At 40.7% G+C, this 26,458-nt stretch overlaps 1 protein-coding gene across 3 annotated transcripts in view; it reads left to right on the top strand.

Moving 5' to 3' along the window:
• Window positions 1–26,458, top strand: part of NDRG3 (NDRG family member 3) — a 76,161-nt gene that overhangs the window by 42,268 nt on the left and 7,435 nt on the right. For all 3 annotated transcript variants that reach the window (XM_069077625.1, XM_069077626.1, XM_069077624.1), the window contains 8 exons: window positions 1,451–1,556; window positions 3,000–3,120; window positions 14,138–14,200; window positions 14,461–14,521; window positions 15,675–15,761; window positions 19,582–19,638; window positions 21,182–21,285; window positions 26,244–26,309. In XM_069077625.1, coding sequence (XP_068933726.1) covers window positions 1,451–1,556; window positions 3,000–3,120; window positions 14,138–14,200; window positions 14,461–14,521; window positions 15,675–15,761; window positions 19,582–19,638; window positions 21,182–21,285; window positions 26,244–26,309 — 665 coding nt within the window. The remainder of the gene's footprint in view (window positions 1–1,450; window positions 1,557–2,999; window positions 3,121–14,137; window positions 14,201–14,460; window positions 14,522–15,674; window positions 15,762–19,581; window positions 19,639–21,181; window positions 21,286–26,243; window positions 26,310–26,458) is intronic.

The following is a 26,458-nucleotide window of genomic DNA, read 5'->3' as shown; positions in this document are numbered from 1 at the left end:
TTTAAAGGACCATGAGTCACTCTTATAAAAATGTCTAAGAAACTGTATTGAAATGATGAGATTTATCCAAGCCATCAGAAGATGACAGTTGATCATTTCCTCAGTTCCCCCTGGCTTAGTTTAATTTCCAAATTCTTTGTTACTTCCAGCCTGTCTGGTCTTGGAGTTCCTGTACAGTCCCTCTTTGGTATCTTTCTGCTGAAGTTACTTTTCCATATCCAGATATCCTTTTATATTTATCATCATCCTCTCCCTATCACCGAAAACTTCTTTGTTGTTCTTCAGCTGTCTTTGTGCTCTTAAAGAGTCCCTCTGTTCTCCCCTCTCCCCAAACCAGTGTTAATAGGAGAGTACAACAATTGAGAGAGAAATGTTGAGTTATTTAATGTGAAAGAGGTTTATGCCTCATAGGATATATTATTTTTGGTGAATCCCAAATGAATTAAGTTTTGGGAAACAGCTTGCCTTCTATGTCCCATATAAGGAAAGAAATTAGGGATTTTAAGAACAGTTCATTTATTAGATAGGAAACTCAAGTAGCTTAGCTTTACTACTGGGTTGTTATTTTTTTAGTTGATAAATTTTGTTTTAACACATCAGTCACTTCTCATTCAATAGACTTTCAAACACATTGAACCTTACCATAAAACAAAACCCTCTAAAAGAGTATGGCAGACAACAGTGTATTGTGCTTCAGATTTCCCTTCATTTCTTAGATCTCTCAGCCTCCTTACTAATTCACAGGAACGTTAAAACTGATGAAATTGGTGTATCAGACTAATTACCACATAGGATACGTTCACATAAAGTAGATATGGCAGGTTTTTCTTTAACAAAACTTAAAGGCTTGGGTTCCTAGGAGCAGATTACGTTGAACCAGGTCTTTGTGAATCCCTTTGGTTTCGAAAGTGCCCCCTCCTGATACTGGTTCCAACAGCCCCTGATTCCATCTTGTCCTCTCCTCCTCAGCTTCCCCTCTGGCTCTGCTCAAATTCTATAATCTGTTCTACTTACTAACTTTCAGCTATTTGGTTCAAACCCTACTAGTTTAGATCTTGGATTTGCCCAACAGCTTTCTTTCCTTCCTTCGTGTGCCTACGCTAGTCCACGGTCCTACTCTTAACCAACCTTATCATACCTCTCTCCCCATTCATCATCCAACTCACTTAACCTCCTTTGCATAGCCGGCTCTTTTTGCATATTTCATAAGTCCCACATAATCATGATTTTTTTTGCTCTGTGTAATCATCTTCCCCTCCTCCCTTTCCTTTTTATTAAAAGGGATTAGAAAGCTGTTTTCTGATAGCATTTCACATGTGTGCATGTATAGTGCGAGGGAGAATTTCATTCCAGCTTGGGAAAAAGTGAAAATGAAGCAAAAGTTGTGAGGCTTTGGCATCCTGGGTGCGCCCTTCAGCCTATGGTGAAACACTACCTTCTCTTATTTCAGGAGCACGACATAGAAACAGCTCATGGCGTGGTACATGTCACCATGCGAGGTTCACCAAAAGGGAACAGACCAGTTATTCTCACTTATCATGACATTGGCCTAAACCGTATGTATTTTGTTTTTATGCCTGCCCCCTTGTCCTGTGGTATTGTCTTTTTTTTTTTTTAAGTCAGACTATGTTCTGGGTTCAAGACCTAGATGAGGTGTTCTCATTTCACCTTTCTGATAAGTGAGCAAATATATAGAATTACATTTGGATTTTGTACTCTGAGTATAAGGAATACCACACCTGCTGATGGAATTAATAACATTCAGTGAATTTGCTAAAACAAGAATAGAGGTCTGTTGGATCTTATTCTTGACTCTTTTTATGTTTTAGAACTGACAATTCAGAATGTCAGCTCTCTTCCATTCTGGGTCACTATAAGCATCTAAGCCATAACAACACTCTTGTACCAGCCAATCACCAGTGACTTAGTAATCAACATACTACAAATTTGAAGGGGTTGGTTTGACCATTCTTGGTTATGCCATGTCGTTCACAAACATTGTCTTTTTCCCTTCTCTGTTCCGTATACTGTGGACCCATACTTACCTATCCGTTCTTTTAGTTTATTTGGATAAAATGCTCCAGTTCACCAGGCAGTTATGAACCCTCTGCTTTGATTTTTTTATATGTGTGGCCTATGTTTGAAGTTCCATTTCATCACTATAACTTTCATTGAAGCCAGCTAATAATGCGAAGTGATATAAACAACCATACCAGATGTATGGATATTGGATTTCTATTCACTTAAAAGGAAGATAAGAGAACTTAGTTGGTCTACTGGCCAAGCACATTGCTTGTTAACCAGATTTATAAGATGGACCAAGAAAGTGTGTGTGGGGCTGGCTAGGTGGTGCAGTGAGTAAAGCGCCACCCCTGGAGTCAGAAGGACCCGAGTTGGTTCCAGCCTCAGACACTTAACACACACACGCACACACACACACACACACACACACACAACTAGCCGTGTAACCTTGGGCAAGTTAGTTAGCCCCAATTGCCCTCCAAAAGGCAAAAAAAGAAAGAAAGAAAGAAAGAAAGAAAGAGTGTGTGTGTGTCTGTGTCTGTGTGCACGCATGCACAGTGTATAGGTTTGGGAATGTGAAAGGCACATAAAATCATGGAGCATATACACACGTTAACAAGAATGTGTATTTGTGGGGGATGCCATTTTGTGTATTAGCACTGGTGGGACATATACTTGTTTCCCCATCTCAGCCATTGGCAATATAAAGAATTAGAAATGAATGCTCAAAAAAACCAGTTATTGGAATGTCTGACATGAAACCTTCTTGATATTTTGCTGTAGTGGGATAGCAATAAGAGAGAGAATTAAGTGACTTAGCAGAAAGAAGCTGTGAGATTTAAATAGCTAGGACTTAAAGAGGCATCATGTAGGAGGAGGATTGAATGCAAAAACTGACTTAAAATAAATTGGGTGGAAATGAATGACTTGTTACCTCTGGGTCCTTTTTTTTCTTTTTCTTTTTTTTTCTTTTGCAGATAAGTCCTGTTTTAATGCATTCTTTAACTTTGAAGACATGCAAGAGATTACTCAGCACTTTGCTGTATGCCACGTGGATGCCCCAGGCCAGCAGGAAGGTGCACCTCCTTTCCCAACAGGGTAAGACTACAAGTAAAGTATTTTGAGCAGCACACATTGTGGAATCATCTGATGTGAGATGAGGTGAGCAGATTTCAGTGATTGTTAGTGTAGAAACTCCAAGAAGACTTTTGAAATTGTTACCCCATTTTGTGTAATCCCACCCTAAAAATTATTTTAGCAAAGCATCCACATTTGGCTTAACCTTTCTCACTTAACATTTAAATTCTGTATAGTCAGTTAAAAATAGATGTATTACATTTTCCCAACTCTGTTAATAGCTGTTTACCTTCTTTTGATTAAAAAAAAAGCAGTATTCACTGTGAAGATCCATGCACTGACTACCCATATTTAGTCAGATCCAAGGTCTTCTGTCAGTAAGGCTTTGAATATTGTATTATGCTGTTATTCCTGCTGCCTGAAGTTGAATTTTGGCTGCAGGTGGACTCAGTGCTTCTGTCATGCTTTGACAAGATCTCCAGTCTCATAAGCCCAGGCCCCAAGGTGCCTAACTCTAGCCTATTCTTTGACTTGTCTTATCTTTGACAGGTGAGCCTTATGAAAAATTTTTGTCAATAAGAAGCAGAACCCACCATACACCAGCTAAGATGGCTGTTCATAGCTGTTACCAGTTACACTGGGGCTATCCCAGTCACTGAAATGCATCATCAAAATTTGTTCCTAGGCCCATATTCCAACATGCACTGACTCTGAAAAATTTTAGAGGTATCTAAGAGAAAGAGAACCAGAACTGATGTCTCTTCTTGAGACCAGACTTCATCTTGACCATTTTCTGGTCCTTGATTATGCCCTTTGGGGATACAGAAATAGGGTGATTTTCTTGTTTTCCTCTGGTCAGGTTCAATATAGCCAGAAGAAGGAAGGAAGGCACCATTTTCATGGTCATTGCCAGAGGAATCCCTTTGCCTAAAATCCCTACACAGCCCTAGGAATCCTAATGGCTATACTTTCTAATTTAGAGGATATCAGCAATTTCCAGGAAGATAGAGAGGCTAGTAAAGACTGAGGAGCCAGTCCCTTTTCAGAAGCTATAGAAATACTAGAAAGAAACAAAATCTTAAAAGTAATTTATTTTTCTTCTTGTTATCTGGAATCGAATAAAAATTCTGATACAGTTTTAAAAATTCTGAGATATAAGAAAAACTGGAAACAAAACTGCTGAGGGAAATTGCTTATTTTAAAGCAGAAATATTTCTAGAAATGTCAAGGGGTGGGGCAGCCAGGTAGCACAGCGAGTAAGAGCACCGGCTCCACTGTCAGGATGACTTGTAGATCGAATCCGGGCTCAGACACTCAGCACCCACCCAGAAACACCTGGCCGTGTAACCTTGAGCAAGTTACTTAACCCCAATTGCTTAGGGGCGGCCAGGTGGCTCAGCAAGTACGAACATCGGCTCCAGTGTCAGGATGACCTGGGTTCAAATCCGGGCTCAGATGCCTAGCACCACACCCAGAAATAACTGGCCGTGTAACCTTGAGCAAGTTACTTAACCCTGATTGCTTGAAAAAAAAAAAGAAATGTCAATTAATACAAATTAATATGTAGGCTCTTAGAGGACATTCCATTTTTGTTTTTATATTCCCAAAATAATATTCTGCACATATTAGGTGCTTAGAAAATGCTTAATTAAATTAAAATGGATATTTAAAGAAAATGAAGAAAGATCTCCTGCCAGAAAAGCTTGGGAGTCATCAGTCAACAAGCAGTTATTAATCATTCACTTTGTGCTTACATAAATAGAAAGCTCTGTAGAAGCATCTACATTGTTGGATGTTGCAGAAAACACAAACATGATAATGGCATAAAGCACAACTAATATGAAAACTGAATGGAACATGAAACAAAGAATAATAAATAGAATTTAAAAGATAATTGGCCACAATATAAGAATTATATAAGAATACACAGCTGAGGTTACATACATTGTTGATCATGGTTGCTTTGTTGGTTTATTTTGCTTAACTCTTTTTATTTGTTATAAAGGAAAACTTGGGGTGAGGGTGGGTGGGCTGTGCAATGGAAGTTTGGGGGTGAGATGGGAAGATGGTGGGATGTATCTGGAAATGACTGGTATAAAAATGACATCATTAAAAAATTCAGAGAGGGCGGCCAGGTGGCTCAGCGAGTAAGAGCACCGGCTCTAGTGTCAGGATGACCTGGGGATCAAATCCAGGCTCAGACACTTACCACCCACCCAGAAACACCTGGCCGTGTAACCTTGAGCAAGTTAATTAACCCCAATTGCTTTAAAAAAAAATTCAGAGAGCTTTATACAAAAGAAAAATGTACAGTTAAATCACTTAAGACACATTATTCTCAAATTTCACAACTAGAAGGATACAAGATCCTTCAAACAAACAAATAAAAAAAGGAAATAGAGATAGTCCAGTATCATATAGAGAGCTGGCCCTGAAAGTCCAAAAGACTATGTTCTAGTCCAGTCTCTGAGTCAATGCTGACTGTATGATCCTGGACAGACAGATATCTTAACCTGTTCAGACATCTGACGTTCATTCAGAAGAGGAAGAAGAATGTTTGAAAAGAAGAAGACTGTGAAAAATTCATCAACAAAAGTACAAGCTCTTCCAATTAGAAGTGGAGCAGCGCCCTCAGATCACTGAAATGCATCATCAAAATTTGTTCCTAGGCCCGTATTCCAATCCTTGCTGGGCTGGTGCAGCATCTCACAGAACTTGTATTCCCCTGTCACCGTCACTTTGTCACAGCCATTACTGTCATTGTGCATAGAGTCTACTCTGTGCCGTGGTGCAGCATTGGAGAAGAATTTAGTGGAGAATAACACATCAACTCAACAAGAAGAAAATGATGTAAATCTGATGGCAATATCAGTTGGCACTGAAAAGTTCAACTTGGGACGTTTCCAACCAGATGTGCCTGAGGTATCTCAAACCCTCACAGCCTGTTCCTCTTCCAAACTTCTTTCTGTTAAGGGTACCACCACCCTTGGCGGCATCCTCACTTCTTCTAGGTGTGCAGTCAGTCCAAATCTCATCATTTCTCTTCCGCAGTCTCTCTCATGCTGTCATCTTCTGTCTCTTCGTACCACAGCTGTGCTAGTCTGAGCTGTCATCAAGCCTGGACTATTAGGAAATTCTCCCTTACTCTTGATACAGTCTTAATGTAACACATATCAATTAAAATGGCCACTTTCGTATATGCAATAGACTAATGGGCTAATAATTTCTAATTATTCTTGCCTAATCTTGCTTCTCTCAAATCCATCTTCTCCATAGCTGCCAAATTTATATCACTGAAGCACAGTCTGACCATATCACTCCTCCATTGAAGAAGCTTCAGTGGTTCCCTGTTACCTCCAAGATCAAACACAGTCTCCTCGGTTAGACAGTTGAGGCCTTTCACAACATACTCTAACCTGCTTTTCCATCATTGTTATGTGTTATTTTGCATTCTTCCAGTCCAGCTCTACTAGCCACCTCCTTGCTCGTCCTCGTACACAGTTCTCTATCATTCCTATCTCCATGTCTTTGTATACTCTGTTCCCCTGCCTGACATGCAGTCCATCCTCATCTCCACCTTTGATTCCCTTCAAGCTCAGATCCCAAGGCCTTTCCTGAGGCCCCCAGTTGCTTGTGACTCCCTCCTCCCTAAATCACCTTGTATTTACTTGAAACCTCGATGTGCATGCATTCTCTCCCCAGTAGAAGGGAGGATCTCTGATAGCTGGGCTGATTGCATTTTCATCTCTCTATCCCGAGCATCTAGTACAGTACCTGGCATGTAAGAATGATTAATAATAATAGTTGACAATAACTAGCATTTACATACTGCTTTACTAAGCTTTATAAATATTACCTCATTTTATCATCACAACCACTCTGAGTGGCAGGTACTATTGTCCCCATTTTAGAGATGAAGAAACTGAGGCAAATGGAGGTTTATTGACTTGCCTAGGGTCACGCAGCCATATAATTACAAAGTGATAATTGAAAAAGCGCTTAGCACAGTGCCTGGTACGTTTTTCACATTAGGACCAGCTCTTCCATGACCTCATCTGAAGTTTTCTTGGCAAAGGTACTGGAGTGGTTCACTATTTCATTCTCCAGCTCATTTTACAGATGAGGAAACTGAGGCAAACAGGGTGAAGTGACTTGTCCAGGACTTCCTGACTCCAAGCCTGATGTGCTCTGTCCTGCTGTGCCATCTGGCTGCCCTGGCACATAGTAGGTGCTATATAAATGTGTATTCCTGTAGCAGCAAGCATCCCAAGCGTCCTCAGGGTTTGCAGCTACCACAGGTTCTTGGATCTGCTTTGTTAAAGGAAAGCAACTCAAAATGGGTTAACAAGCTTACTTTAATCAGTCAGACATATATCGTTTACCTTGTTCAGGGGAAAAAGGTCAGCACCCCAAACTTCAAAATATACCGACAGAATTATCAAGACATTAACAGATCAAGTAGACAGCTTTCCAAACTGTCCAACCATTACATCCATACCCAGTCAACATCTGGGTTTCCACATCTGGGTTTTTCAAAGTCGGGGGACTCTCAACAACGGCTTCCCATAATTCAGATCAAATCACAGAACACTTCTCAAAGTGAGTCCCAAAACAAAGCTACACATCAGGGCTTATATAGCCTTCTCCTGGCTCAGAGAATGTAACAACCTTATTGACTCACTGGCCAATCAAGAAGTATCTACTGAAAAACAAGCCTCCCTCCCCAGGCTTCAGGTGCACTTTAGCCTAGGGGCAGGGAAGATCTTTCAAATTTGCATTCCTATTACAATTCCCTTCGCCCCTCCCCTCTTCTCTGGGTTCTGTTGTGTATATGGAAGTGGCCATCTTAATTCATGTTTGTTACATTAAGACTGTATCAAAAGGAGGGGAAAATTTCATCAAAGAAAACACGCTAATAACCACATTTGTATAGTGCTTTGAAGGAACATGTACAATACTTCACAAATTTTAAAGTACTATACAAATGCTAGATGTCATTACTGAAGCCTGCAAAGTGCTTAATCACATTTTGCCTCAAAATAGAAAAGAAGGAAACATACATATTATTAAGTGCCTACTGTGTACCAGGCACCGAGTTAAACTATTGACAGATTTGATCCTTACAACAAACCTGGGAAAGGGAGGTGACATTATTATGCTCATTTTACAGTAAGTTTCTGAGGCATAATTTGAAGGGCTTAACAGGTCTTCCTGATTCTACCCCTGGGGCCACCAAGGTGCCTAAGTGCCACAGGTATTCTTATACTCAGTTTTTTAGATAGAGAAAGTAGGCTCTAAGAAATTCATTGAGTTGCCCATGGTCTCATAGCTAGTATGTTGAATGATTGGACTTCAAAAGCAATAATGAATGGTGCCATGAGAGTTTGAAAGGCCTCCTCTAGAGTGGCCTAGGGATCAGTGGTTGGACTTGTTCTCCCTTTAGCATTTTTATCTGTGATTTGGTTAAATTCATAGTTAACATGCTGACCAGATTGGCAGATGACACAAAGCCAAGAGGGATGGCTAACGAGTGGTCTAAAATAGTCAGGATCCAAAAAGATCTCAATAGACAGCTCCATTTAACAAAATTGAATTTAATAAGGGCAAAGTTTTACACTTGGGGTCAAGAAATACATTACAAAGCACCAATATGGGGAAGTGGTATGGTCAGTCAACAGTTTGTCCAGAAAATATCGGGGTTTTAGTGGACTGCAAAGTCAGAAGAGTCAGCAGTGGGATTGTGCAGCCCAGAGAAGGGAAGGGATTAGAGATTGCATGAAGAGGAACCTGGCTCCCAGAAGTAAGGCCTTCACTCCTCAGACCACATTTGGAATCCTGTACTTGGTTCCTGGTGCCATGTTCTGGGAAGGACTTTATTAAGCAGGAGAATCTCCAGCAGAGGGCAACCCTTTTATGGTGGAGGATTCCTTATAAGGATTGATTTAAGGAGCTGCAGATGTTTAATTTAACCTAGAAAAGAGAAGACTGAGGGAGGGACAAGTTGGGCTGTCATATGGAAGAGGGATCAGACTTGATTTTGTTCGTCTCCAGATCGGGTGGACACTGTAAAGAACCAAGTTGAGATTCAATGTCAAGAAAAACCTCCTGACAATTAGAGCTGCCTAAAAGTGGGCCATCTCTGCAGGAAATGGGTTGGCTTCCCCCTCATTGGAGGCCCTAAAACAGACTAGCTAGATGACCACTGACAGGATTGGGTTGCTTACAAGCAAGTAAGATTCTTTTCTGGAATGATTTGAAATAAAATGACATTGGGTTCCTTTCCATTGCATGTCAGAGGTAGGATTTAAAGGCAGATTCTCCTGGCTCCAGGTTCAGCACTTGGTCCACTATGCTTTATTTTCTCAAAACCAACAAAATTGTATGTCTGGTGCTAGGCAAAAGAAATAAACAGAATAGAGGTCCTAGAAGCACATTCAAATGTTTATAAAAGGTTGGTCTCTGTATATTAAATATTGGGGGAAAATCATTTTTCAGTAAATACTGTTAGGGGAAACAGCATTGTAGTGGGGGAAAGAGCCATACCTTTTATTATAATATTTAAATGGATCTGTGAACTCATCCTTCCAATGATACAGATTGCAACCCATCCGTGCCCTGCCTATTCTGTGGTCCATGTTCTCCCCAAAGTTCACCACTGGGGCTCCATCCACCTCACTTTCTTCTGACATCAAGTGGGTTCCAGTAAAGTACTCCAGCCATTCACTGGTCATCCTTTCCTCTTTCCATGTTACCAGCCCTTCTTCTTTTTCTGAAATGCAATATATGTGACCGTTAAAAAGTTAAGAAAAATGGTTAATACAGCCATAACAGATTATAATGGAGAGAATTATTAGTGCAAATGAAAGAAAAATTATTGAGAACAAGGAAGATGCATTTGATTGTGTAACAGTGTTTTAACAACCAGAAAAAAAACCGAATAGAAAAGTAAGTAGGGAATGTTTTTCACAGCATATTTATCAGATAAAAGGAATTCATATAAACCTAAATTGATAATAATCCACTTGAGACATGATAAATGATCAGGGGATATGAATAGATACTTTACAAAAAAAGATACGCAAGTTATAAACACTTATGAAAATGCTCAACTTCACTAATCAAAGAAACAAATTAAAACAACTTTAAACCACCACCTCACACAGGTAAAATTGGCAAAAATAAAAGCAACCAAACAGTGCTAGCAAGTTTGTAGGGAAGCCAGTTATGCTTATGCATTGCTGGTGACATATTAAAGTGCTAGTCTTTTTTGGAAAATAACCTGGCAATTCTTAGTAAAAGTCATAAAACTAATTGTACCTTTTGAAGCAATAATACTACTACTAGAAAGATTCCCCCAATGTTTGTAATTAAAAATAAAAAAAGGATTGTCTTGTAAAGTTTTCCTAGATATTATTTATAAAAGCAATAACAGAAAGTACAAACAACCTTATTATTTGCTTAATATTTGGGAATTGCCTGAGCAGATTGGCCCAACTATTAAAAATTCCAGCCATGAATACCATTAAATGATATATGAGATAAAGAAAGCAGAAATAGAAAAGTTATACATTTTGGCCGTAACTATGTTATGTTTTTTTTAAAAAAACCACATGCACATATATGTATCTTATATACACACATATGTACCTTCATATTCACAAATGCTTAAAGAGATTAAGATGATATAGACGTAGTAAAGAAGTTTTTTGTTTATAAATACAGTTGTCATTTGTATGAAATACAACCCAAGTTCAGTTGGGTGTTTTTTTTAATTGAATTTTATGTTTATTTTAGTTTACAACTTTCATTTCCACAAGATTTTGAGTTACAAATTTTCTCCCCTTCTTTCCCCTACCCATCACTGCAAAACAGCGATCCCACTGTATACCCTCTCCCCCAATCTGCTATCTCCTATTTCCTCCTCCATCTCCTCTCCAATTTTCTGGTAGGGCAGGATGGATCTCTGTAGCCCAGTACGTGTATATCTTATTTCCCAGTTGCATGTAAAAAATATCTATATTTTTTTTAACATTTGATTTTAAAACTTTGAATTCCAGATTCTTTCCCTTCCTCCTTTGTCACCCACCCCTACTGGGAAGATAGCAGTTCCATATAGGTTGTACACATGGAGCTACTCAAAACATTCTCATAGTGGATATATTGTAAAAGACTGACTATATTTCCCTCCATCCCATTCCACCCCTGACTTGTTCTGTTCTCTCCTTTAATCCTGTCCCTTTTCTAAAGTGAGTGCTTCTAACTTCCCTCCCCACCAGCCTGCCCTCCCTTCCATCATTTTCCCTCTCATCCCCTTTCCCTCTACTCTCCTGTAGGGTGAGATACCCTATGTAGTGTGTATGTCATTCCCTCCCTAAGCCAAATTCAATGAGAATAAGGTTGACCCATTCCCTTTTGCCTTCCTCTTCTTCCTCTCCATTGTAACAGTTTTCCCTTGCCTCTTCTATATGAGATAATTTACCCTATTCTGTCTCTCCCCGTCTCCCCTCATTATATTCCTCACCTTTTAAGTATCATTCCTTCCTATTCAACTGGTCCTGTGCCCTCTGTCTATGTATACCTGTACACATATATACACACACTCACATATGTATTCATACACCCATACACCCTCCTATATAGACATATAAATATGTATACATGTATATATATATACACATTTATATTCCCTTCAACTATTCTCATACTGAGAAGTTTCATAGTTTCATAAGTTACAATGATCATTTTTCCATGTATGAATGTAAGTAATTCAACTTTGATAAGTTCCTTATGATTTCTTTTGCTTGTTTACCTTCTCATGCTTCTCTTGCTTCTTGTATCTGAATGTCAAATTTTCTATTCAACTCTGGTTTTTTCATCAAGAATGTTTGAAAGTCCTCTATTTCATTGAATGACTGACCATATTTTCCCCTGAAACATGATACTTTTGCCCAGATCCTTTGACCTCCAGAATATCATGTTCCAAGCCCCTTCGATCCCTCAATGTAGATTCTGTCAGATCCTGTGTTATCCTGATTGTGTTTCCACAATATTCAAGTTGTTTCCTCTTGGCTGCTTCTAATATTTTCTCCTTGATCTGGGAACTCTGGAACCTGGCTGTAATATTCCTAGGAGTTTTTTTGGGGGGGATATTTTTCAAGAGGTGATGGGTGGATTCTTTCAATCTCTATTTTGCCCTCTGATTCTAAAACATCAGGGCAATTTTCCTTGAGAATTTCTTGAAGGATGATTTCTAGGTTCTTTTTTTGATCATGGCTTTCATGTAGTCCAACAATTTTAAAATTATCTCTCCTGGATCTATTTTCCAGGTCAGTGGTTTTCCCAATGAGGTATTTCACATTGCCTTCTATTTTTTCATTTGTTTGGATCTGTTTAATAGTATCTTGATTCTCATAAAGTCACTAGCTTCCATTTACTCCAGTCTAATTCCAAAGGAATTATTCTCTTCAGTGAGCTTTTGAGATTCTTTTTCCATATGGCAAATTTGACTTTTTAAGACATTCTTCTGCTCATTGGCTTTTTGGGCCTCCTTTGCCATTTGAGTTAGTCTATTTTTTAAGGTGTTGTTTTCTCTTGTCAGGTTGTTGACTCTATTTTCATGATTTTCTTGCATCGTTCTCATTTCTCTTCCCAATTTTTCCTCCACTTCTCTTATTTGGTTTTCAAAATCCTTCTTAAGCTCCTCTATGGCCTGTAATAAATTCATATTTTTCTTGGAAGCTTTTGGTATAGGAGTTCTGACTTCATTGTCTTCCTCCCGTTCCATGCTTTGATCCTTTTTGTCCCCAAAATAGGAACCTAAAGTCGGATTGCTGTGCTTACTTTGCTTCCTTTGCTTGCTCATGTTGCCACTCAATTACTTGACTTTTGAGCTTTTTACCACAATAGAACTCTGCTTCCAGAGAGGAAAGCTTTGTCCGAAATCACTGGGGTTTTTGAAGCTGCCAGAGCTATTAGAAGCCTCAGAAGCCTCCACTGGCTCTGGCACCTGGTCACATACTCCAGGGCCTCCACCCTAGACAGCGATCCAGAAGCAAACAGGTTAAAGCAAGAGTGATTACCCCTTGGAATGATAGCTTGGTTCCCCCTATAATCTACAGGCCAAGAGCTCTGAAGCAACCTCTCGATAGCAGCTGCACGGCCACCACTCCTCAGCTGTTTCTCCCTCGGGGAGGCAGAGGCCAGACTTCACTCCCAGACCCCCTGTCCCCAAAGTCCACACTGACCTCTCACTTTGTCTTTGGCATTTATGGGTTGATAATTCTGGAAACCACCACAGCTTCTGGTGATCCACTTTTCCCAAGTCCCTCTAGCCGTGGCTGGTTGTGACTGCCCTGGGGCTAAAACCCAGGGCTCAAGTAGGGCTGGGCTCTGTTCCCAGCGCTGCAATGGACCCTTCCTGCCAGGCTTCCTTCAGTGGGAGATTTGTTTCTCTCTGTCACTTTGTGAATTCTGTAGCCCTAAAGTTTCTTTAGTGTTGTTTTTTATAGGTATTTGAGGTGATTATGGGGGCAGCACATAGAGTTTTCCTGCTTCTATGCCACCGTCTTGGCTCCGCCTCCCTCAGTTGTTTTTTTTTTTTTTTTTAAGCAATTGGGGTTAAGTAACTTGCTCAAGGTTACATGGCCAGGTGTTTCTGGGTGGGTGCTAAGTGTCTGAGCCCGGATTCGATCCCCAGGTCATCCCGACACTGGAGCTCTTACTCGCTGTGCTACCTGGCCGCCCCTCAGTTGGTTTTTTTAATGTAAAAATTAAGACCATAAACATTTCTTTTTGAAATCTAGATAATCTAGAGGCCTTCTTGAAAACTAATGTAAAGTCACCAGCCCTAGCTAGACCCAGACGGGTGGCCTGGGTTACATTCTGGCTCTGACTTGTAGTGACATTTGACAAGTCACTTATCCTCTCCAGGACTTGAGCTAGCTCACCTGTAAAGTGGGAATGATATTTATAGTATCCACCTCACAGGGTTATTATAAAACTACACACTTATGTGATTTGTTAATGATGATGGTTTCAGATACCAGTACCCTACTATGGATGAACTGGCTGAAATGCTGCCTGCTGTCTTAACTCATTTAAGGTAAGTTCAGAAGTGAGGCTATTGGATATCCCTGGGTCTGTACAATTAAAATTGATGTTTCCCTTGGCTATCCTCTTCCTACTTTAGGAAGAGAATTCTGGGTTAGGATGTTATTTGACTAGTAGTCTGGGTAGTACAAGTCTAAGGAGGATAGATGGGAATGTTTGAAGCCAGCTAGATCATAAAGGGAAAAACAAAGACAGGCAATACTGGAGCTTCCCATATAAAATTAACCTTTTCAATTTTGGCATATTTTGCAGCTTGAAAGGTATCATTGGAATTGGAGTTGGAGCTGGTGCTTATATCCTCAGCAGGTTTGCTGTGAGTAAACATAAGGGATGGGCCCAAGAACTTGAAAGCCACATGCTGATTTTATGAGCTGCCCTTGTCCAAGAGGTGCTGCTTCATTAAAGGGCAGCAGGATAAAGGAGAGCAAAGGAGGGAGCTAAGACATACTTTAAGGACCAAGAACACTTCCCCAATTTTGCCTCTGAGAAGGGCCAGCCAGAAAAATCCAGATACAGACTTGCACAGGGCCATGGTTTCCTCTTCATACCATCCTATAAAACCATGTGGAAACGGGGAAGATGATGAGACGGAAGGAAGAAAGGAAGGAAATTTCTGTTACAGGGCTCCTAACTTTTTGGGTGCCATGGACTTCTTTGGCAGCTTTTGGATACCTTCTCAGAATGTTTTTAAGTGTACAGAATTACTGAGGAATTTACTTATCTTGAAACAACAAGTTCACAAACCTGGGGCTAGGAGCCCCTAGCCTAGGAGGTTTTTAGAATGGTTAATGTATATTAAAGACACTTAAATGATTTGTGTTCACATAAGATATGTTTAAAAGACCCATTTGGGGAAAGGAGAATAAGCTTTCCAAGCCAAAGTTTTAATCTTATCTTGCTTCCTCCCTCATTTTTAGAACATAAAAACAGGTATGCAAATAATCTCAAAAGTGAAGTACTGTTCATATCCCTTGTTAGCTATTGTCCTAAGGAATTTACATGCTCAGAAATCTCTCTAGCTCAAATAGGCTTGCTTTCAAGTTTCAACATCTCCTTGTAGGGGGATGATTGGGTCCAAGGTACAAGATACCTGTAGAGAACCAAAGTGACAGTTATTTATAACCCCTACTACTTAAATACCTACATACCTGCAGTACAAATTCAGCCTTTAATTAGCACAGCAATTGATAACCATTTTAAGTACTACCGTTCCGACTGCTGATTCAGGTTATTAACTCATCTGTGAAGGAGGTATTTTCTGAGTTCCTGCCTCATACTTCCCCCATGCTTTTTCATGAAAGCAGAAAACCCGCCTTCCTCTTTTGGAACAGGAAAATAATTAACCATACTTTTACAAGTGTTAGTACAACCTCTGTGGGGCCTGGTTGGAAGACTGGTACTCTTTGCGATTACTCTTTCTCTATAAAGGCATAAGAATGCTGATGTGTCTGCCTCATGTTTTTCAGCTCAATCATCCAGAGCTTGTGGAAGGCCTTATGCTCATCAATGTTGACCCCTGCGCTAAAGGTTGGATTGACTGGGCAGCCTCCAAGGTAAGTGCCTATTCTGAATATACTGGCCCTTATCTCCTAGTATATTCCCTAAAGATTTTTGCCTTCTTTTCCAGAGGACATATAGGCTATTGGTATTTTCTCTTTAAAAAAGAAAAAATTCCTCCTCTCCAATACATTTGTTGGGATTCAGGCAGAGGTGTAGCAAGTTGAATTGAACCTACTCATAAGGCTGTAGAGTCTTACACATGTAAACGATTTGAATGCCAATAATCATTATGTACTCATGGAACTCATCCATGCCAAAATAAATTCACCATTTTTAGATTGAAAAAATCATTTTGAAATGAGTTTTCCTTGACTGCTAAAATTTCTGAGTATTAACTGCCAAAAGAATGGCAGCAGCTTAAATTAGTGGTGGTCTGGAATTTGCCAGAATAGAATTTTAAAGGGCTGAATATAAGTTTTCATTGATCTTAAAGATATAGAGAAGAGGCGACCCAGAATCTGAGTTGGAAGGGACCCCAGAGGCCATGTAAGCCCAATCCTGTTTCTGTGAAAGAATCTCTTCTGCAGTATGCCCAACTGGTCACTCTTCCTCCGCTTGAAGGCCTCTAGTTTGTTGTTGTTACTTTGTCATTTTCAGTAATGCCTGACTCTTCATGGCCCCATTTGAACAGGGGAGTAGACACATGGGAAAGAGTACTGAATTTGGAGTCATGATTGTTGTTTAGTCATGTTCGGTCGTGTCTGACTCTTCCTGACCCTATTTGGGGTTTTCTTGGCAAAGATACTGGAGTGTTCTGACATTTTCTTCTCCAGACAGGGTTAAAATGACTTGCCATGGGTCACATAGCTAGTAAGTATCTGAGGTGAGATTTGAACTCAGGAAGATAAGTCTTCTTGATTCCAGGACTGGCACTCTGTGCACTTATGGCGCCACCTAACTGAGGAGACACTTATTTAACTCCATTCCACTTTTGGAAATCACTGTTGAGAAATGTTTTCTTATATCAAGCTTCAATATGTCTCTCCACAACTTCCACACACATAATTTCTAATTCTACCTGATAGAACCAAGCAGAAGAAGAACTGCTATGTTACAGCCCCTCAGATACCTGAAGACATCACTCATATCCCCTCCTAAGATTATTTCTCTTCTCCAGGCTGAACATTCCCAGTTCATCACTGATATTTATATAGCATGATCTTGAGACCCCTTCCCCATGCTGATCCTTGTCCTCAGGATGCTCTCCAGTTTATCGATGCTTTTCCTAAAATGTAGTGTCCAGAACTTTTCATACTTCACTTGTGTTCTGACCAGGGCAAACACAGTGCAGTGGGACCATTATCTCCCACAACTAGAAGACTAGTGGGCTAGACAGTAGTAAATTGAGATAGAAGATCTGGTTATATTGCTGGATCCAAAGAACATTAAAAAATAAGATGGTAGGGGCAGCTAGGTGGCACAGTGAACAGAGCACCAGCCCTGGAGTCAGGAGGACCTGAGTTCAAATCCTGCCTCAGACACTTAACACGTACTAGCCATGTCACCTTGGACAAGTCACTTAACCCCAACTGCCTTGCTTTCCTCCCTCCAAAATATATATATAAGGTGGTCTCCAGAGGAATACCCCACAGCCAAGTGCAGATTCCCTGGGATGCTTCATTAGAGACCTGGATTTGAACTTGGGTCTTCCTGATACTAGGCTCAACTTTCTATCTGCTGTGCTGCCTTGCTGCCTTCACTACAAGAATTGGATGAGGGACCCTGTTAAATGCTTTGCTAAAATATAGGCAAGATAGAGTTTTAGCATTTTCCTGATCTCCCATGAGGTAACCTCATTAAAAAAGGAAATCAGATGGGCCTGGCATGACCTGTCTTTGATAAAACTGTAAAGTTCTCTGGTCACCACTTCCCTTTCTTCATGTTTACTAACCATCCATTTAGTAATTAACTCTAGAATTTTGTGAGGAATCAAAGGCAATTCTCTCTAGCCTATAGTTGCTGACTCCTTTCTCTTCCCTTTAGATCAGGAAGGCCAGAACAAAAACGACTGATTATCTGATATCCAAAATAAGAGAGTACCGAATTGTCCTTAATTCAAGTAACCAGATGAACTATATCCAGAGCCCTGAAAGAATTGGCAGGTGTGATTGCAGAGGCACTGCCTTTAAGAGATCTTTGAAAGATTGTGGAGAATAGAAAAAAACAACCATAGGATCAGAGAAAGGCCCTTCCTCCTACTGTAACCTTCCCTAGTTAGAGATAAGTAGTTCTGTCATTGGTTATTGTTGTCCCCTGTCATTAGTTTTTGTCCCGTCCACCCCAAGCCATGGTCCTATCCCTTCTTTGGCCCTCTTTTTCCGCAATATGGCTAGAAAAAAAAAGTCATCTTTGTTTATGTCCTTAGCATTTTTGACCAGTATTAAGCTCATTGTAAGCTATAGAACTTGTGGCAGTGAGCCAATAGACCTGTGCCGTTTGTACAGGACTCTTACTTATTTTACCTTACCTGTTCTTCTCTCTGTTGTATGTGTCTTTTAAAAATCTCTGTGGGCACTTAGTTCCCTTTGTATCCACCTCAATTTCTTTAGACAACTCCCTCTGTAAGTTTTTCTTTGTATCCTCAAAATTTCATTCTGGGGATTTTTTCATCCCTCCTAAATGGACTTTCCTTTTAGAATATTAACCTTATGGGATCTTATTTTCAATTGTTTTCAGTTCTGTCTGACTCTGTGTGACCGAATTTGGGGTTTTCTTGACAGAAATACTGAAATGGTTTGCCATTTCCTTCTCCAGTTCATTTTACAGATGAGGAACTGAGACAAACAGGGTGAATTGACCTGCCCAGGGTCACACAACTAGTATGTGTCTGAAACCAGATTTGAACTCAGGTCCTCCTGACTCCAGGCCCTGCACTCTATCCACTGAACCAACTAGCTTCCCTATGGGGACTTACTTGTCCTTTCTCTAAGCAGATCGAGGCTTCTCTCCCAAAATCTGCAGCAAGGATCATCAAACTTATGCCCAGCCAAAAGGCCAAATCCTGCCCTTGGAGAACTAAGAATGGTTTTTACTTTTTAAATACAATAAAATTTTATTTTAAAATGTAAAAATCATTTGAAACAGTTCCTCTGTTTGGAAGCAAGCAGCACAGAAGGCAGGCAGTGGGTAGTTTGCTATCCCCTAAAGATATGTGTCAGACTATACCTGACTTTCCTTTCCTTCCACATCACAAATTCTAACACATAAGTCTGTGCCTTGAGTTATTTTTAAATTGTGATGAAATATCAGTGGCTTCAGTCTCATATATCCTTGTAGACGGGGGTCTACCATTCTCACTGGCCTGCAGATAGCTTTCTTTACCGACAGTGATTTATGACAAAACTGAGGCACCAAAATGGCTTCCCTCCAATGGTCTTTCACTCTCTATTGGTGTTCTCGCCTTTTCTGTCTAAAGAACTCACCCCACCCCTAGTGTCTATAATATGTCTTTGTATCCTTTCTCATCATCACCCCCAGCTGAGAGTGGCTGCTCACAAATAGCAGGCTCTTAATAAATGGTAGATTGAAAGTAGGGGTTGTGATTGGTCATGTCACCAGAGATTCTAATATCACAGCTCTTGCAATCATGACTTGTTCGCTACCAGTGATCCAAGGGCCACGGAAAATCAACCCATCAAAAGATTCCTGGAGATGCTCAGCACTTCTGTCCCATTATAATGCATTTCCTCTTCATTTTTGACTCAGGAATAGAGTGGAAATTTAGATGATGTAAAAACAAAAGACCAGTAAAAAATTATTTAAAAAACTGAAAACTTTACATGAGTGTGTACCGTTTAATTTCCTTCTTTCTAGTTCTCAGGCTGGACAACTAACATTGTGGACATTATTTTGGCTCATCACTTTGGACAGGTAAGCATAAGAGTTAACATACTACTTCTAACTTGGAAGTTCTATAACCAGTGGCAAAAACTAAGTCAGGCAATTTGGCTCTGAATGTGAACAAAGCTGTCTTGTTTGACTGCAGCAGACTCATAGGCATTGAGCCTGTCAGCCATTTTCCAAGGTATTAGTATGAAGTAATGGGAGGTGGAGGGACCTCCAGAGAATATGATACATATTCTCTGGTCATGATGCATAACACAGGGCAGCAGATAAAGGAAATACTGTCATCATAAAGACCCATTTGGCCTACAGTATGTGACAGTTGGAAGAACATCTTTCCAATGCCAGGTATCCCTTAGAGAGACAGAAGGGAAGGGGATGGTGTTATTTGCCAAGTTCAGGTTCTTCGCCAGACTTCTTTTGCAGACAAAGTAAGATCTAGAAAGGTTTTATGGAAATGTCACACAATGGAATTTGAAGAAAAGGTGTATGTTATTTGTAGGAAGAAGTGATAGAGTCAAAGAAAGTAGTGGAAAACATGAGAAAATGGGCGGGCAAATCAAGGGTTGGGTGCTTTGCGATATCTAAAGAAGGAAGAACCAGTGGGATGGTAAAAACAGCAGAGACAGGAATAAACTCAGCTGTGACCAGTGGAATGAAATTAAGTTCAGTAATTGTTGATTAGGGAGCTTCTTTTCTCCGAGTTATTCTGACCTGACATAAATATCCAACTGTCCCATGAAATGCTTTCAAATGATCATAAAGTGATTGCCATGTGTGTATGGTAGTGATAGATAAGAAACCTCTAGGGTCTTCAAGGAAAGTGAAGAGTGATTCGGACATGTCCCCAAACTTCTGAAGCTGACATAGTGAGGTAGCTTGATTACAGGACTCTCTCAGCCATAGAGTGGTGATGATTTATATATCGCTTTAGATTTCACCAAACACTGTCCAACACAACAAGAGTGGTGGTACAAGTACTGCCCTCCTTGTACAAGTGAGGAAAGTGTCTCTGATTAGTGAAGTCAGGATTCCCCGTGATCACATAGGTGATATGAGGGGACCTCGTAGGTCCAACAGATTTTCCATGATGTTTCACTGCCTTTCCAAATAAACCCACTATGATATTTCTTATTTTCTTTATAATTGTAGAATATGCTCCTTTTCTGAGTCTCTGTGAGAAAGGGCCTGAATTATGTCTCCCTTAAAAAGGCTAAAGCGAGGGCAGCTAGGTGGTTCAGTGAATAGAGCTCCAGCCCTGGAGTCAGGAGGACGTGAGTTCAAATCCGGCTTCAGACACTTAACAAAAAACTAGCTGTGGGACCTTGAGCAAGTCATTTAACCCCAATTGCCCTCCAAAAAAAAAAGGCTAAATCCAAAAACGAATTCAGCAGTTCATATGCACCAAGAAGTCTGTCAACAAAGTGCTCTGTTCATGTCTTGCCCCTGAAAAAGAAAGGGATATAGAAGGCTTAAGTTAGTTCACTGAGGATAAAAACTATCTATGCTTATGTGAATTGAACTTTTTTCTAGCTTGGAGTTTACCTGTAACGTGTATTCTCTCTTTTAGGAAGAGTTGCAAGCCAATCTAGACCTGATCCAAACATATCGACTCCACATTGCTCAGGATATTAATCAAGAAAATCTACAGCTGTTCCTGGGTTCCTATAATAGGTATGAAATGCATCTTATGATAGATTCAGCCTAAGAAGACAATGAGTGCGAGGAAAGGGGTGGGAAAAGTAATTATTTCTTCTTCCATTGTATTTGGTCGATTGGTTCTTGTGTGGATTCACCTGCCACAGCAAACTGTGGCATAGCCCCAAACACAGTTATCCTTGCCACATCACAGCAGTTAGGGGTGTGGTGCCCCCACATGTGAAATTTTTTTGGCCCTCCCACTCATACCAGAAAAGAGGTCTAAATTTTTTCCTTTTGTGTTATGAGGTGTTTATAGTACCTTATTGTAAAATCTGGGTTAAATATTTGGTCATAGGCTCTTTGTCATCTACTGGCCTTCATGTGTCATCAGAAGCTTCTGTAAAACTCCCCCAAAATTACCATTTAATTTCTTATGCCAGCCTGCAATATATGGAAACTGTAATGGGGAACATCAGGATGTGGAAGGGATAACTGTAGCATAGCCCCAGCCAAACTGGTTATAATTTTAAGGCTATATCACTTCTTTATCCTACAGCCATCCAATGAATTTAAAACATGAGGCAGCATCAAAGGAAGAAAAAACAAAGAGGGGAACATTATGGTTTGACCTCATTCTGTGTCATTTTTTCCCTCTGCTGCCTCACTGTCAAATCTTCCTCTTGGGCACATAAGCATGAGTAGTATGTTTTCACTTATTTACCTACTCCAAAACATACAAACCTGCCTAAATCACTGCTTTCTGAGGACACAGGAAGGAATTCAGGAAATTTCTGTGAAAAACTCAGCAATGCATTTGTTATAGAGCATTGTTAGTTTGCATGTTTGGCTGACATGAACCCTCCAATAACTGTTTTCAGTTCAGTAAGGCTTTATTGAGCCTTGCTGTATGTTCAGACATTATGGGAAATAGAGAAGCGTGATAGTAGGTCCCTGCCCTCAAGGAACTTACAGTCTCGTAAGCTAGCTATTTCTCTTACCTGTGTTCTTGGCTAGGAAGCTGAGTGATTGGGGCTCAAGCCTCTCAGGTATGTTGTTGAGGTTTAAAGGGGCCTTTTTGTCCTGTGTTATAAAGGCCCTCAACGTGACCCCAGGTGCTCTGTAGGTAATGTTTCCATGGCGTCACTACTGGTAAAAACTGCCGGTATCTCTTTGTGAATAGATTACTCTTTGGCCCTGCTCTGACTGAGTAACAAAAAACGCTAGAGTTGCCTGTCCCATTAGGAATTTTATGAATAGGAACTCACTACCAGTATTAACTTGTCTCTAATGATGTGCCCCAGGGATCTTCCTTTGGTCCATTGCTGTTCATTAGTGCCTTAAATGAAGGCATATAGCAGGCATGCTCATCAGATTTGCAGATGACGTGAAACATACATAATAGATACACTAGTTCACAGGGTCAGGATCCAAAAACATCTTGACAGTTCATTAGAACAATGGGCTTAATGTAAAACTGTACTAGAAATGTGACATTCTACACTTGGGCTCCAGAAATCACCACCACAGAGTCTGATGAGGCTGGTGTGTCTGGGCATTTCCTTTTAAAAAGACCTGGGGGGGGGGGGAGAGGGTTGCAACTAGGTGGCGCAGTGAATAAAGCACCAGCCCTGGAGTCAGGAGGACCTGAGTTCAAATCCAGCCTCAGAAACTTAACACTTGGGCAAGTCACTTAACCCCAATTGCCTTCCCCCTCCAAAAAGCTAAAATGACCTGTGGGATTTGAGTTCTGTAAGGGCAACGACTATTTCACTTTAGTATTTCTATCCCCAACATTTAGCACATCATAGATGTGGATTGATTGATAGCCAGTCACTGTGCTAGGAAGAACATAGGCACTCCAGAGAGCCTCTAGATTGGGGAGTTGAGTCATTCTGTAAGCATTTAGTAAGTGCTTACTGTGTACCAAGAACTGTGGATACAGAGAGAGAATTTGAAGAAAATAGCACATTCATATAAAATTATATACAAAGTTATCTTCGAGGTGTTAACTATGGAAATTTTTCACAGTAAATTTCTCTAATAAAGGTCTCATTTTCAAGATACATAAACTAATTCAAATTTATAAGAATAAGAGCCTGTCAGCCTGCAGGGAAAGAAATTCAGATGAACTAGGTGATCAGTAAATAAAGTGAGGCATTTATTTAGGGTCAAGTAATTGCAGTCTGGGACAACATGCTGCCTTGTTTAAACAAGGATGTCCAGGGAGGAAGGGGATTCTTACAGAGTATAGCCAAGGGGAAAAGTAGGCCAGCATATAGTCTGGGTACACAGAATAGCAGAACTGCAGGAAGGGAGCATTGAAGGTGTTGAGAGATTGCAAAAATGTCCTTGCTGCTGTCTCTGTCCAGGACCAGGGGTGTTAGAAACTTTGGGGCTCGGTGGGGAGGGGTGTCCTTGGGAGTGGTCAGAAACTGCTGGTCAGAGCAGGGTAAGGGCCCCAATTTTTCCAGGAGTTGACAAGCTGTTTCCTAATTGATAGATAGGAATGGTTGTCTCCTTGCCTGTTCAGCTGTTCTCCTTTCGCTAAATCATCTGTCATTCTTGTCCCGGTCCTCATGCATGCATGGGTGCATGTGCCCCAGGGCACTGTGGCGGTTCCTGTGTTCTCTTTAGTTGATAACCTAGAGAGATAAATGAGATAATATTTATAAAGCACTTAGCATAGTGCCTAGCACTTGTTGCTAGCTATTAAATCATTCAGTCAGTATTTATTAGGTGCTAGACACAATGCTAAATGCCAGGGATGCACATCTGAGCAAAAAGACCTTCCCTGCCCTCAGGGATCTTATATTCTGATAGGAGAGGAAGGCAGCACATTCTGCCAGTCAGCAAATATTTATTAGGTTGCTACTATGTGCCAGGCGCTGTGCTAAGTGCTAGGGATACAAAGAATGTCAAGCAGAGCCCTGCTCTCAAGGAGTCTGCTGTCTTAAACAAGGAGACAACATGCAAGCAACTGCATAAACTGTCAGACAGGATTGATCAGAGATAATCCACGGAGGGAAAGTGAGAGAATTAAGGCTCTGGAAGGGCTTCCTGTGGAAGATGGGTGGAATTTTAGTTGGGATTGAAAGATGCCAGGAGGGAGAGCATTGCAGTCATGGAGGATGGCCACGAAAAAAGGTGTGGGGGGAAGGGAGAATGGGGCCCAAGCCCTGAGAATGAGGGGTGTGAAAAGGCAGATGGGGGGGGGGGGAGACCAGACTCTTTAGCCATATGAAAAAATTCTCCAGAATCCAAATTCGAAAATGCAAATTAAAGTAACCCTGAAGTTCCACCTCATACCCATCAGATTGACAAAGTTGACAAAAGATGAGAAATGATAAATTGGGGGAAGAAGCATGTTGAGGCACTTCTGATGGAACCATGACTTGTTCAGCCTTTCTGGAGGGCAATGTAATGGCCACAGGGAAAGCAAACTTCCTGATCCTGAAGGGGATAGAAAAAAAACCCTAGAATCTCAGGGGCTGTCCATCACTTGGGTAATGACTGAACAAATTGTGGCACATGAAGGTAATAGAATGTTAAGTCCATAAGAAATGACTGAAGAGGTAATTTCAGAGAATCCTGGGCAGAATGAATAGATGCAGAAGGAAGTAAGCAGAACCAGGCCACCGATTTGTCCAAGGACAATACATTGTAACACCTTGTAAGGAAAAACAACTTTAAAAGACTTTGAGAACTCTGAGTGCTGACCAGCCATGACTCCAGAGAATCTGTAATGAAGTGTGTTCTCTGCCTTGTGACAGAAGGGGATGGACTAAAGGTGGGAAAAAAGAAAGACTTTTGGACATGGTCACTGAAGAGAAGAGCAGGGGTTTATGTACTGGCGCCTTGTGTATGGGTGTGCTCATTTTCTTTTGTTTTTTAATTCACAATAAAAACACAGAATAAAAAGAAGTTTAGGAGGAAACAGACAAGCATGACAGTTTTGAAAGTAATGCGTTGAGTTTTTTTTTCATATGTATACATACACACATATAGATAGATATAAAGCAAGCTGTATGGAGTAGAGAGTCACAGTTTATATATATTCTCTTTATCTTCTACTTTGTATATGGAAATGCTTTTTCCTGTTGTTTGGTTCAGAATTTTTAATGACATTTTAAAAATGCTTAATAGATCCGTTAGTGACTTTGCAGGGAACAATTCCAGTTCTGTATGAAATGAAGGAACCAGTTAATTATTCTGAATAAGAGGACACTGAAGGAAACTTGATTGACTACAAGTATTTGAAGAATTTTTGTAGGGAGGGATGAATTAAATTTGATCTGCTTGGCCCCATAGGACTGCTTAGAACTGTGGGTAGAATGCATTGAAATAATTAGCTTAGAGCTACCTGAACTCTGGGGGCTATAAATTATAACAGCATAGACAGTCCCTCCCCTCAAGGGGCTTGCCATCTAATTGGGAAGACAGTATATAAAGGGAGGCTAGGTGGCAGAGTGGATAGAGCCCTGGGTCCAGAAAGAACAGAAAAATGACTAAGCAACAACACAAAGGGGAGGGAGTGGTGACTAGGCTAAGATATTTTGCTTTGAAAAGTTGCTGATGTGGAGAGTAAAGCCGTAAGGGTAGACTGACACACTCTTTTGTGGAACTATGAGAGTATTGATTTGATTATGGTTCCAGAACTGGAGGGGAGGTTAGAAGTGAAGTATGTCTTTGTAGTGAACCTAAACTGATGTAATCAGTGCCCATGAAGTACTCAGTAGTCTGGGCAGTGAGGCCTCAGGTGAGGAAGGTAAGCTTCCAAATTAGAGCTATTTTGAAATAGAATTGTCTTAGGGGAGGGGGTGAGTTCACACCAGCTGGAGATACTCAGGTAGAGGCTGCACAGCCACTTGGGGGGGGGGGGGGCAGCCCCGTGTTGTGTTCTGGCAGCAGTTAGACTCATTGATCGCAGATTCTGTGAAATTTCCCCTGACCCAATTCTGCCTAACATGCATTGCTTTCTTTGATTTACTTAGTCGCAGAGATCTGGAGATTGAGAGGCCCACACTGGGCAATAATGACAACAGAACAAAAACTCTGAAGTAAGTGTCTCCACGTTTTCCATGTCAGTGCTCACTTAGAAACAAATGTTCGTTCTCTCTCCCTCCCTTCCCTCCTCTCTCCCCCTCCTCCCTTTCTCTCTGTCTCCCTCCCTCCTTCTCTCTCTCTCTCTCTCTCTCTCTCTCTCTCT

This window comes from Petaurus breviceps, unplaced genomic scaffold, assembly GCF_028583685.1.
Source record: "Petaurus breviceps papuanus isolate PSGF00001 unplaced genomic scaffold, PetGlider_PUasm1.0 90994, whole genome shotgun sequence".
NCBI classification, from domain to species: domain Eukaryota; kingdom Metazoa; phylum Chordata; class Mammalia; order Diprotodontia; family Petauridae; genus Petaurus; species Petaurus breviceps.
Note: the sequence above shows the minus strand (reverse complement) of the source record. Positions and strands in the feature narration are given on the sequence as shown.